Here is a 14,509-nt window from a genome sequence, read left to right as displayed (position 1 = left end):
AGACATGAAATAGCACCCCTATAGTCATCTTTACACTCATATTACCCAATATAGTAGACATAATTAAAGAAACAACTGGCTTGTAACATCATTAGAAACCTCTAGACATGAAATAGCACCCCTATAGTCATCTTTACACTTGTATTACCCAATATAGTAGACATAATTAAAGAAAAAAACTGGGTTGTAATATCGTTAGAAACCTCTGGACATGAAATAGCACCCCTATAGTCATCTTTACACTGCAACAGCTGCAAGAGACAACAAAAATGACCCAAAAAAATGAATTTTCAAACATGTCCACTTTAACTCTCATTTCAGCCAGCTAAAGTAAGAAGTACAGAGTTCAGGCAAAGAAAGAAATGAGGTTAGAGTATTACAGTATTACAGTATTACAGTATTACAGTATTACAGTAGAACATTTGGACTTATCCCTCCAGCTGTTTGCTTTGCAAAGCTTTCATTCCCGTAATGTTGCTTCCTCTTTTTCCCGGCTGCCCACGCTGAAGCAGCAGCAACATGGCGGCAAGTTATTCCACAAATCCCCCCCCCCCCGCCCCCCCTCCCTAATTACACCGTGGCAAGTGTAGCGCATCATCATCATCGTCATGAAGGCTGTAATTAGGCCGCTGCTACACATGTTGCTACACAGGTGAGAGGGAGGAAGCGGCCGCAGGTGAGGCACATCGAAAAACATAAAACACATCCAGACTTGTAAAACTGCGTCTGGAACCCCCACAGTGGGGGGGGGGGGGGGCGTATTCGCTGCAGACGAACGGGGGAGACTCATTTTGTGTTTCTTGGCACTCCGGTGTCGGCCTCGGCGAAGCCAGACTGGGTGAATTACGTAGCGTGACGGGTTGCCTACTTTTGTTTGCGTTTCACTTTCTTTCTGAGTGTGACAGTTGACAGTCTCTTGGTTTATTCAAAACAAGGGAAAAAATAGCTTTTTTATCGGGGGGTGGACCCAAGGAGTCACGGTTTGGAGTACGCCTCCGTATTAAGATCACGGTCCGGTTTGTTTTCAGCAATTGGCTATTATAATTCAAAATAACATTTTTAGTAGCCTATAGTCATCTTTACACTCATAGTACCCAACATAGTAGACATAATTAAAGAAAGAAGTGGGTTGTAATATTATTAGAAACCTCTAGACATGAAATAGCACCCCTATAGTAATTTTTACACTCATATTACCCAACATAGCAGACATAATTAAAGAAAACAATGGGTTGTAACATTATTAGAAGCCTATAGACATGAAATAGCACCCCTATATCATCTTTACAGTTGCATTACTCAAATACTAGACACAATTAGAGGAACAAACTGGGTTGTAACATTATTAGAATGTACATAATAATACATGAAATAGCACCCCTATAGTCATATTAACGCTCGTATTACCCAATATAGTAGACATAATTAAAGAAAAAATGAGCTGTAACATCATTAGAAACTTCTAGACATGAAATAGCACCCCTATAGTCATCTCTACACTCATATTACCCAACATAGTAGACATAATTAAAGAAAAAAAATGGGTTTTAATATCATTAGAAACCTCTAGACATGAAATAGCACCCCTATAGTCACCTTTACACTTGTATTACCCAATATAGTAGACATAATTAAAGAAAAAGCTGGGTTGTAACACAATTAGAAACCTCTAGCCATGAAATAGCACCCCTATAGTCATCTCTACACTCATATTACCCAATATAGTAGACATAATTAAAGAAAAAAACTGGGTTTTAATATCATTAGAAACCTCTAGACATGAAATAGCACCCCTATAATCACCTTTACACTTGTATTACCCAATATAGTAGACATAATTAAAGAAAAAAACTGGGTTGTTACACAATTAGAAACTTCTGGACATGAAATAGCACCCCTATAGTCATCTCTACACTCATATTACCCAATAAAGTAGACATAATTAAAGGGAAAAATGGGTTGTAACACTATTAGAAACCTCTAGACATGAAATAGCACCCCTATAGTGACCTTTACACTTGTATTACCCAACATATTAGACATAATTAAAGAAAAAAACTGTGTTGTAACACAATTAGAAACCTCTGGACATGAAATAGCACCCCTAAAAAAACTGGGTTGTAATATCATTAGAAACCTCTAGACATGAAATAGCACCCCTATAGTCATCTTTACACTCATATTACCCAATATAGTAGACATAAATAAATAAATAAAATGGATTGTAACATTATTAGAAACCTCTAGACATGAAATAGCACCCCTATAGTCACTTTTACATTCATATTACCCAATATAGTAGCCATAATTCTTCTTAGCATATTCTTGAAAAACCGAGCTCGTGAAGTCCGAAGTAGCGAGGGATTACTTTCTTCCTAACAAGGAATTGACCAGGAAAAAAAAGTTGATCCCATGTGAGGAAAATAAACATAATGATGGTGATGATGATGATGATGATTATTATTATTATGGCAAAGCCGCTTTGTCTGTGCTGGCTTTAATACCTGCAGCCCTGATCTTATTACAGGACATTCATGCATTGGGGGGGGGTGGGGGGGGGGAGCTGGTAATCGCGTGTCCTCACCCGTCCCGTTAGCAAGATTATATCGTATGCGGCACCAGTGTGACGATGCACTCATCTCGAGCTCATCCCAGGTCATGCACAGCCCTGGGGCGGCGGGGAGGGGGGGACTGGGTGGGGGTTAGCGCCGGGGGTGGCGCTTTTAGCCTACTAGGATTACACATGCTGATAAGTTTTGCCTTCCAGAAATTGGTTCCCTGCGAAAGGGGGGCGTAGAAGGACGTGTAATCCCCCTCGTAGACCATCCGATGCTGCAGCGTGCAGACATAAATGATGCATGTGGAAATACATCAACTTAAAGACGACGGAAGGCAAATGCAACATTCATTACTAAACAAGCTGAGAATCAACTGGAAACATTAATACACGGTCCACTGAGGCGATACAATATGTATCCAGACGCTCCGTGCGGCTCGGAATGAAATACTTAGTGTTTCATCAAATGCATCACGAACCCGCACTGGATCCTCAGCGCGCTGAGAAAATGAGGAGGAGGATGAGAAGACAAAAAAATGGAAGAGTGGAGCCAACTAAAGAAAAGTGCCTGAAGAGAAACGAGAGAGACCTTTGGACGCGGAACAAGAGACATGACGATGCACATTGCTCCTGAGAGAGAGGGAGCGAGAGAAGCCCAGGGAGATGAGATGGAGATGAGACCATCATGAGACGAGGGCGTCATGAGACGAGAGCGTCATGACAGCTTTGTGAGAAGAGATGATTGGGAGGAAAGAGTGAATCATAGCGTCATGAGACCATCATGAGGAAAGAGAGTTTCAAAGAATGAGAACACCATGAGATTCTCAGGGACAGGAGTCACCATGAGATTATCATGAGAAAAGAAATTAGTGGCAGCTATGAGAAGAGATGTTTGGGAGAAAAGTGTATCATGAGCATGGTAGTAGAATCATAGTGCCATGAGACCATCATGAGAAAAGAGAGCTTCAAAGAATGAGAACACCATGTCATATCATATATATACCGATATATCTCATATCATGAGAACAGAAATTAGTGGCAGCTATGAGAAAACACATCATGAAAAGAGATGATTGGGAGAAAAGAGTGAATCATAGCGTCATGATACTATCATGAGAGAGAGCTTCAAGAGAGCTTCAAAAAATGAGAACACAATGAGACTCTTGGGGACAGGAATCGCCATGAGATTATCATGTGAAAAAAAAATTAGTGGCAGCTATGAGAAAACACATCATGAGAAGAAATAATTGGGAGTGAATCATAGCGCCACGAGACTATCATGAGGGAGAGCTTCAAAGAATGAGAACACCATGAGATTCTCGGGGACAGGAGTCACCATGAGATTATCATGAGAAAAGAAATTAGTGGCAGCTATGAGAAAACACGTCATGAGAAGAGATGATTGGGAGAAAAGTGTATCATGAGCATTGTAGTCGAGAATCATAGAGCCATGAGACTACCATGAGAAAAGAGTGTTTCAAACAATGAGAACACCCTGAGACTCTCCGGGACAGGATTCGCCATGAGATTATCATGTGAAAAAAAATTTGTGGCAGCTATGAGAAAACACATCATGAGAAGGGATGATTGGGAGAAAAGAGTGAATCGTAGCGTCATGAGACCACCATGAGAAAAGAGAGCTTCAAAGAATGAGAACACCATGAGATTCTCAGGGACAGGAGTCACCATGAGATTATCATGAGAAGAGAAAAACACATTATAACAGGAGATGATGAGTCTGAGAAGATATATGAGAAAGAGCAGCAAAAGTCTGAGATAGGAATCAAAGTATGAGAAGAGACCACCATGAGATTATCATGGTGGGAACATTATCATGAGAGGGAAATGTTGGATGAGAAAAGTGGATATTTTGGAGACAACAGCATGATGAGAAAAACCTCATGATGGCATGAGAGCCATGTCAACCATACTGTCGGCCATTTTTGTCAACTCGATGCCTACTTTGACATTGAGGATGTCCCGTGATGACGTGGACTTCATGAGGTCATCATGAGGTAATCATGAGGTAGTCTCATGCGCGAGATGAGCTGGAAGTGGCTCGGAACTAAAAATAGCCGGCTAGAAAGTGGATTCCAACTAATTGAATATTCCAACATTTCCATAAGCCTGACGGAAGCTAAGCAGCTTGTTTGGATAAGCTGGGCTTTGGCGGCTCGCAAGTCGTCTTCAAATGCATGAGAGGAATGAATTCATGATAAAGACCATGAGGAACATCATGCTCCTCAACATGTTGGCTTAACCTGTGAACTCCGGGGGTGGGCTTCCTCGTCTTACTCTAAATGTCCCTCGAAATAATTACACGACTCCCGACTCACATATTCAGGATCCAGAACGTCATGGAATGGTAATGGGAATGGTAATGGGAATGGTAATGGGAATGGTAATGGGAATGGGAATGGTTTTATTCCATTTGAGTACATCCCACAATCAGTTCCCAGTTCCACATGTCTAAAAGGAGTAGGAAGAAGCAAAGCTTATTAAATCCTACCCCTCCATCTGGTACTTTTACAATCAGTAACTGTTACATTTGTACACTTCCTGCTTTCCTGATATAGTTACATTTTTTGTATTTTGTATTTTTAATTTTTTAATTTTTAATTTAATTTTTTTTAATTTTTGGTACGTGAAATAAAAATAAAAATAAAAATAAAAATAAAAATAAAAATAAAAATAAAAATAAAAATAAAAATAAAAATAAAAATAAAAATAAAAATAAAAATAAAAATAAAAATAAAAATAAAAATAAAAATAAAAATAATGGTTGTTTCCACCAGGCTGTTCCGAACAGTGCTCCGAGTGCCGTGGTCCGAGTCCACAGGAGTGTGTGTCCTGTTCCGACCCGGCAGCCCTGCTCAAAGACGGCGAGTGCGTTCCCGACTGCGGCACCGGATTCTACAGTCAAGATGGCGTCTGTCACGGTGAGTCACTCTCAGGAGGTGGCAAAGACTCGAGTTGTACTGACTCACTGGTGCTTGATGATGACTCAAGATTGACTGACTCACAGGTGTTGAACAAAGACTCGCGAATCTGACACTGCGATTACAAAGACTTGAGTTTGAACGACTCAAGACGTAGCAAAGAACAAAGTTGTACTGACTCATGGGTGCTTGATGATGACTCAAGTTGTACTGACTCATGGGTGTTGAACAAAGACTCGTGATTCACTGATTCATGGGTACTCTAGCGTTTTGGGGACGGGGGGATCGGGGGGGTGTGGTTTGGGTGGGGTCACCAAGTGGACGTTTCGACCAATGAGGTGTCACACTGAGCTACAAACAGGAAGCAAGAAGCATCTGCCGAGACAACGACTACAACGATGAACCCCTTTCATCTCGTTTGTTTGGTTTTTTTTTTTTTTCGGGGGGGGGGCATCCCTGTGGAGTCTCTCGCCAGCATCCTCGCAGCATGGCGCCCCGAACGGCGAGTCAGCACTCCTCCAAGTTGGGAAACAAACAATAGAATGAAAAGGCAATAATTAGCGAGCCCTTTCTGCCGCTAATGAGCAGGCGGAATAAAGATATTCCGTATGAATATGGATGATTCTACTTTACAGGGGAGGGGGGGGGTCTTCCCTGGGGGGGGGGGGTGTCTTCTTTGCTGAAACTACAAACTACAACTTGGCTGTGTAACCGATTCCTGTCAGGCAAGTTCTTTCAGTACGGGTGGATGGTGGATTAATTAATTAGTTATTGAGTTAACCAGGAGTTAACCAAGGTCAGATGTTGTGTTTTTTGCAGTTAATTGCCGTGACGTAAAGATTAGACGTATTTGATGTTGTTCGTGAATCGGTAATTTACTTCAAAGTGAAATGGAAAAGCGGAATTCTCCGCCGAGGAACATCCTGGTCTTTTCCGGATGTGACTTTCTTCAGGCTCGTGATTAACCCCAATGACCTTGACGCTTGACTTTAATTTGCTTCTATTTTGAGTCGCCCCTCCGGCGTGACTTTAAAGATAAAGTCGTGCTTCTCCTGCGTTCCCACGGAAGTGGAAGGTCTATTCGGGAATGTCGCCGTGCCGATAAACGCAACATTCCCGCAGTCATTTGTTTCATCTCCGAAGTGACGTTCCGTTGCTTATCAGCGTCGGGTGCGCCGTGCATCACTTTTCCAATTACTGCCGGGAAAAAGACGCCGGATTACCTTCCGGCGGGCGACTGCTCGCCTCTCTTTAATGTTCGATTACATCACGCGACGGTCGGGTGCGTCGGGTATTGAACACGTGCTCTTTCATGTTGGCAGCGTGTCACTCGTCCTGCGCTTCCTGTTTCCCCGACAACCCCAAGTGTATGAGCTGCGTGCATGGCGGCGCCCTGCATGGCGGCACGTGTGTGTCGCAGTGTCCGGCGCAACACTACCAGGACAACACGAACAGATGCCGAGGTCTGTGGCTTCCTTATTATTTAAAATATGAATAATTATTTTTATTCCATCAATTTCCGTTTTGTCGTCATCAGCCTGCCACGGTTCCTGTACGTCATGCTGGGGGCCATCGGGGTCCCGGTGCACGTCCTGTGCACATCACCTCCTCCTCCACCAGGGGCAGTGCGTGGAAGCGTGCGGCGAGGGATTGTACTCGCAGGCCGCCACCTGCCACAGTACGTCTTATTATTACATATTCATAACCATTATTTATGGATATGTTACGTCGTTTAAAAGTGTCGTCGTGTGCGTGCAGACTGCCACCCGTCCTGCCGCTCCTGCGTGGGGCCGCTGGCCTCCGACTGCCTCCGCTGCCTCAAAGCGGAGGAGGCGCTGACGCCGCAGTCGCATCAACTCCAACATGGCGTCTGCGCGGCCGCGTGTCCCGCTCGCAGCTTCCTGGACCACGTGCACACGTGCAGAGGTGAGCAGGAATTATGACATATTTATTACAAATTATGAAATACTAAGTAAGCTTTAAGAAGTGATAAGTATAAGAAAAACATACTTATGTATACAAGTATGGAACAAAAATTCATTATTAAAAGATGTTGAAATTATGAGATAAAATTCAGATTATTAGCTAGGAAATAATTAGGAGACATAAAGTCAAAATTCTGAAATAGAAAGTCAGAATTATGAGGTAAGAAGTTAAAATTATAAAATAGAAAGTCAGAATTATGACATAAAAAGTCTAAATTAGAATTTGAAATGCTAGAATTATAAGACAAAAAGTTGAAATTATGAGATAAAATCATAATTAAGACATAGGAAAGTTATAATCATGACATAAAAAAGTCAGAATTATGACATAAAAAGTCTAAATTGGTATTTAAAATGCTAGAATTATAAGACAAAAAGTTGAAATTAAGAAATAAAATCATAATTAAGGAATAGGAAAGTAATAATTCTGACATAAAAAGTCATAATTATGAGGTAAAAAGTAAAAATTATTAAATAAAATGTCAGAATTATGAGATAAAAAGTCTAAATTCAAATTTAATATGCTAGAATTATGAGACAAAAAGTTGAAATTATTAGATAAAATCATAATTAAGAAATAGGAAAGTCATAATCATGACATAAAAAGTAATAATTGTGAGATAAAAAGTCAAAATTATAAAATAAAATGTCATAATTCTGACATAAAAGGTCATAATTGTGAGATAAAAAGTCAAAATCATCAAATAAAATGTCATAATTCTGACATAAAAAGTCATAATTCTGACATACAAAGCCATAATTGTGAGATAAAAAGTCAAAATCATAAAATAAAATGTCATAATTCTGACATAAAAGTTATAATTCTGACATGAAAAGTCATAATTGTGAGATAAAAAGTCAAAATCATAAAATAAAATGTCATAACTCTGACATAAAAAGTCATAATTCTGACATAAAAAGTCATAATTCATTCATTTTCTACCTCAAAATTATAAAATAAAATATCATAATTCTCACATAAAAAGTCATAATTCTGACATAAAAAGCCATAATTGTGAGATAAAAAGTAAAAATCATAAAATAAAATGTCATAACTCTGACATAAAAAGTCATAATTATGAGATAAAAAGTCAAAATTATAAAATAAAATATCATAATTCTGACATACAAAGTCATAATTCTGCCATAAAAAGCAATAATTGTGAGATAAAAAGTCAAAATCATTAAATAAAATGTCATAATTTTGACATAAAAGTCATAATTCTGACATAAAAAGTCATAATTGTGAGATAAAAAGTAAAAATCATAAAATAAAATGTCATAACTCTGACATAAAAAGTCATAATTATGAGATAAAAAGTCAAAATTATAAAATAAAATATAATTCTGACATACAAAGCCATAATTGTGAGATAAAAAGTCAAAATTATAAAACAAAATATCATAATTCTGACATAAAAAGTCATAATTATGAGATAAAAAGTCAAAATTATCAAATAAAATATCATAATTCTGACATACAAAGCAATAATTATGAGATAAAAAGTCAAAGTTATCAAATAAAATATCATAATTCTGACATACAAAGCCATAATTGTGAGATAAAAAGTCAAAATTATCAAATAAAATATCATAATTCTGACATAAAAAGTCATAATTATGAGATAACAAGTCAAAATTATAAAATAAAAGGTCAAAATTATGACACAAAAATGATGAGACATATTCCTAAGTCAAAATTATGAAATAAAATGGAAACTATTGGATAAAATGTCAGAATTATGACATACAAAGTTGAAATTACGAGACAAAAATTCATAATTATGAGTTAGGAAAGTCATATTTATGGGATGAAAGTGGAAATATGATTTTTGTATCTCCTAATTATGACTGTATGTCGTGATGTTGACTTTTTCCTCTGACGATTGGGACTCAGCATCGAACTGGCGGTCATGTTGATCTTAGGTATACGATGCGTGTGTGCGTTGATTTGCTATCGGGAAAAGGAAATTGGGCTCTTTGTGAGTGTTAAATTGTTGTTGTGTGTAACGGGCTCATTTTAAGACCACACACACACACACACAAAAAGACACACACACACACACACACACACACACACGCACGCCAACCTCCATTTTTTCTTGGCCGCATCAAGCAGAACGACAACAGAGAGGAAGATGAGAGCGATGCGTTTCCTTTGCTAAGTGACTTTGTGAAATCGGATCCATTTAGGAACCCGTTTCGTCTTTGCGGGTCATCCGGCGTTCAGCGGCGGCGGCGGCGACAATGTTGGCGTCCTTGAACACGCCCGCTTTCACTCATTGACGTTTGCGTCTGCACCCAAAGGGGTCACGGCGGCACCGCCAAAATCAATAGGAGTCAAAGTCTCCTTGGGAAGGATGTTGTTTTATGGATACGGTCAGGCAGGGGTGACCAAAGTGCGGCACCGGGGCTCATTTGCGTACCGCAGCTGTTGTTTTAATGGCCGTGTAGCACATTCTAAAAATAGAATGTACAACTACAAATTTAAAAAAAACTACAAAAATGGAAAAATAGTAGTAAATTTAAAAAAATAAAGTCAAAATATTTTTTTTAAATGACAAATATGAGAATTTTTCAGATTTTTTGAGAACAGCATATATTAGGAGGGGATTTTAGCTGCATAAAATGTGTATAATATTATATAATATAAATGAATGTATAATATAAATTTTTACAATAATTTGTAATGTTGAAAAGTTCTAATGTTATGAAAATAAAGTAACAATAATAACTTGAATAAATAAATAAAATAAATAAAATCATTATGACAAGAAAATTTGAAAGTTGAAATAGTTAGCAAAAATGGGGAAAAAAACACTGCAACTGTACAAGTATAAAGTCAAAATATTATGAAAAAAACTTTGAATTCCCACAAGAAAAATGTCAAAATTTTACAAATGTTATGCGTGAAAATGATGATGAAAATAATAATATTATGAGAAGAAAATTTGCAAGAAAAAGCAGCAAAAATTTAGAACAATTTTTAAATAATAAAGTCAAAATATTAAGAGAAAAAATGTCAGATGCTAACAAGAAAAAAGTAGCAATTTTAAAAGATCCTCGTTATAATAATAATAATAATAATAATAATAATAATAATAATAATAATAATAATAATAATAATAATAATAATAATAATAATAATAATAATAATAATAATAATAATAATAATAATGACATTTCTGGAGCACAGAGCTGAAATACGGAAGAAAAAATATGAGAAACAAATTATCAATAAGGTTTGTGTTTTTTCATTTTTATTTGGAAAGTTTTAATATTATGACAAGAAAATTGCCAAGAAAAAATTTGAAATAGTTGGATATTTAAAATGGCAAAAATTAAAAAAAAAAAACTGTTGTGATTTTCCAAAAATAAAGTCAAAATATTAAAAGAAAAAAAAGTTTAATAATTAGAAAAAATAATTTAAATATGTTAAATAATTTAAAATAATTTTACCAGCGTAGAGTTGAAATATCAAAAATGTAGGAAAATTGGGAATAGAAAAAATTCATACCAAATTCTTCCCAAATTCAAAACAAATTGTGTTCCACCGTAGAGGTTCCGCTGGATTTGAACGTCTTTCAAGCAACTCCACTCGCATTGTTGAAAAGTGACTTTTTAAGGCTTACGTACCTTCCATCCATAACATCATTAAGTTTTGCACATCTGGACCGGAGGTGTGTGTTTGTGTGTGGGAGAGATGGATTTAATCCGAGGAATTGGCAGGTTGCATTGTGGGTAAAAGCGGACTGCAGTTTCCTGTTAGTTTCTTTGGTACATTTCTTCCTAATCCTTTTTTTAAAATGATTTTATTGCTCGTTATGAGCATCCAAATGACTCCCACAGCCCTCAGGCTGCGTGTAATCATAACAAAAGCAATGAGAAAGATGCATTTGAACGCACCACGCTAACAAGTTGCATAATGATAAAGACGAGGCCTTTTCCTTTGCTAGCTTAACATCTCACTTTGGAGATCAGTTCCAGCAGAAGCAGGAATTATTTCTCCTTCCCAGGAAGTGGCCGGCGGTGCCGATAAGTTGATTGCGGATCGATGAGTCGCGCTCGGCGTTCATTCGTCATTTGGAAGCTGGCGGGGCCGACGTTGGCCTCGAGTTGAAGTATTACTTGTGTGACTAACGAGACCCTCTTTATACGCAAAAGGTGTGAAATTAAAAGTGTTGTAAATATTGAAAAACAGCTAGCACAAGGCAGCTAATAATGTAATGTCAACCCGAGATCTGTGGTTTATAACAACATAACAGTCTAGCTCACAGTGTCATATTTCAGCACATTGCTAACATTAAATTCATCACACAGCAACTTAATGCCCCAAAGGTCTGTATACAAATACAAATATACCGCGATAACAACATAACAGTCTGGCTCACTGTGTCATATTTCAACATATTACTAACATTAAATTCATCACACAGCAACTTAATGCCCCAAAAGGTCTGTATACAAATACAAATATATACCGGGATAACAACATAACAGTTCACAGTGTCACATTTCAACACATTACTAACACTAAATTCATCACACAGCAACTTAACGCCCCAAAGGTCAGTATACAAATACAAATATACCGCAATAACAACACAACAGTCTGGCTCACTGTGTCATATTTCAACATATTACTAACATTAAATTCATCACACAGCAACTTAATGCCCCAAAAGGTCTGTATACAAATACAAATATATACCGGGATAACAACATAACAGTTCACAGTGTCATATTTCAACACATTGCTAACATTAAATTCATCACACAGCAACTTAACGCCCCAAAGGTCTGTATACAAATACAAATATACCGCGATAACAACATAACAGTTCACAGTGTCATATTTCAACACATTACTAACATTAAATTCATCACACAGCAACTTAACGCCCCAAAGGTCAGTATACAAATACAAATATACCGCGATAACAACATAACAGTCTGGCTCTCTGTATCATATTTCAACATATTATTAACATTAAATTCATCACACAGCAACTTAACGCCCCAAAAGGTCTGTATACAAATACAAATATATACCGGGATAACAACATAACAGTTCACAGTGTCATATTTCAACACATTACTAACATTAAATTCATCACACAGCAACTTAATGCCCCAAAGGTCTGTATACAAATACAAATATACCAGGATAACAACATAACAGTCTGGCTCACTGTATCATATTTCAACATATTATTAACATTAAATTCATCACACAGCAACTTAACGCCCCAAAAGGTCTGTATACAAATACAAATATATACCGGGATAACAACATAACAGTTCACAGTGTCATATTTCAACACATTACTAACATTAAATTCATCACACAGCAACTTAACGCCCCAAAGGTCTGTATCCAAATACAAATATACTGGGATAACAACATAACAGTCTGGCTCACTGTGTCATATTTCAACATATTACTAACATTAAATTCATCACACAGCAACTTAATGCCCCAAAAGGTCTGTATACAAATACAAATATATACCAGGATAACAACATAACAGTTCACAGTGTCATATTTCAACACATTACTAACATTAAATTCATCACACAGCAACTTAACGCCCCAAAGGTCAGTATACAAATACAAATATACCGCGATAACAACATAACAGTCTGGCTCACGGTGTCATATTTCAACATATTACTAACATTAAATTCATCACACAGCAACTTAATGCCCCAAAAGGTCTGTATATACCGGGATAACAACATAACAGTTCACAGTGTCATATTTCAACACATTACTAACATTAAATTCATCACACAGCAACTTAACGCCCCAAAGGTCTGTATACAAATCTAAAAACATGTCCCAATATGAGTTTGAAATTTAAAAAAAAAAAAATTTGAAGTTTTCCCATAAGGCATTACATCCGAGCAACACATTCATTTGGATGCTGCAATGACGTCAGCTTCCCTCTTTTTGTTTTGGGCTCCAGGTGTCACTTTATGACATGAACACATGCGATTTATACAACAGAATTATAGAAATTATAGCCGCTGGCTAGTAAAAACACAGGGGGGGGGGGGGGCGCAAATGGCCCCCTGGGCCTCACCTTAGACACCCCTGCATTAAGGCTATGTTTTATATCACATTCTCACATTCTTATCACTCACACAAGGATAAAAAATTGAAGTAGAATGAGCAATAAATAATACACAAGTACGTTGTAAAGCAAAACATAATAAAAATATATTTTGGTTTCCCCCTCGGAGGAATATCCTTACAAAACGAGGACACTATTTTGGGGACTGCAGGTTTAATGTTTTCGGCTTAACGTGTCGCAACGGGTATTTGGTAAATACTTTTTCTATAATTGTACTGTATGTACTGCTGTAGGTGTATTTCTGTGTGTTCTCCTCCTCCACTGCTCCTGCCCTGAAGCAGTGTACAAAGATGGCGCATAAATAAGCACCGGAGACTCTTAGACTCCAACGTTCACACACATTCCAGGCGCTGGTCTCCTGACAGAAACACAAATATAATAGTTGTCTAAAACCCAACCAATCATAAACAATCCCAATCAAAGAACAGTACTTTCAAAACTATCAAATATTATTGCAGTGATTCCCAACTGTTCATTGATTTGTGGTGGACCGCTATGAATACATTTGGACCGCAACAGGTACATATGCAAATCAGATGATGTCACCCACACCCGTCCGCGTTAATACTGAAGTCAATGCATCAGTTGAACGGTCGGTGTTGAGGCTGCAGACTAAACTACCGTATGGCCTCATTCGACTCTCCAAATTTTGCCGGAGTCAGCACAAAACTGAGTAATGAGCCGCATTCCTTAAGTACGTGCTCCGGATAATTGTACCGCATGAACCCAAAGCTCATTTTCAATCAGAGGACACCACACGCTAAAGTTATGGATCATACATTTTCTTACGGACAGCGGCACCGTAACCAGTTGCTTCCCGGACGTACTTCCTCCCATCGTCGAGAAACGTAGACTACATTCTCAGAAATGTTTGTCGATGACTTTGTTTAT

At 37.7% G+C, this 14,509-nt stretch overlaps 1 protein-coding gene across 1 annotated transcript in view; it reads left to right on the top strand.

Annotated features, from left to right (window-relative positions):
- Positions 1–14,509, top strand: part of fras1 (Fraser extracellular matrix complex subunit 1) — a 179,531-nt gene that overhangs the window by 81,389 nt on the left and 83,633 nt on the right. Inside the window, exons 14-17 of the mRNA XM_058069762.2 lie at positions 5,353–5,496; positions 6,819–6,959; positions 7,034–7,174; positions 7,255–7,422. Of these exons, the coding sequence (XP_057925745.2) occupies positions 5,353–5,496; positions 6,819–6,959; positions 7,034–7,174; positions 7,255–7,422 (594 nt within the window). The remainder of the gene's footprint in view (positions 1–5,352; positions 5,497–6,818; positions 6,960–7,033; positions 7,175–7,254; positions 7,423–14,509) is intronic.

Source organism: Doryrhamphus excisus, linkage group LG3 (genome assembly GCF_037039965.1).
Source record: "Doryrhamphus excisus strain RoL-2023G ecotype Guam linkage group LG3, RoL_Dexc_Guam_v1.1, whole genome shotgun sequence".
Taxonomy (NCBI): domain Eukaryota; kingdom Metazoa; phylum Chordata; class Actinopteri; order Syngnathiformes; family Syngnathidae; genus Doryrhamphus; species Doryrhamphus excisus.
The sequence above is the reverse complement of the archived record's forward strand: the minus strand, read 5'-3'. Positions and strand labels throughout refer to the sequence as shown.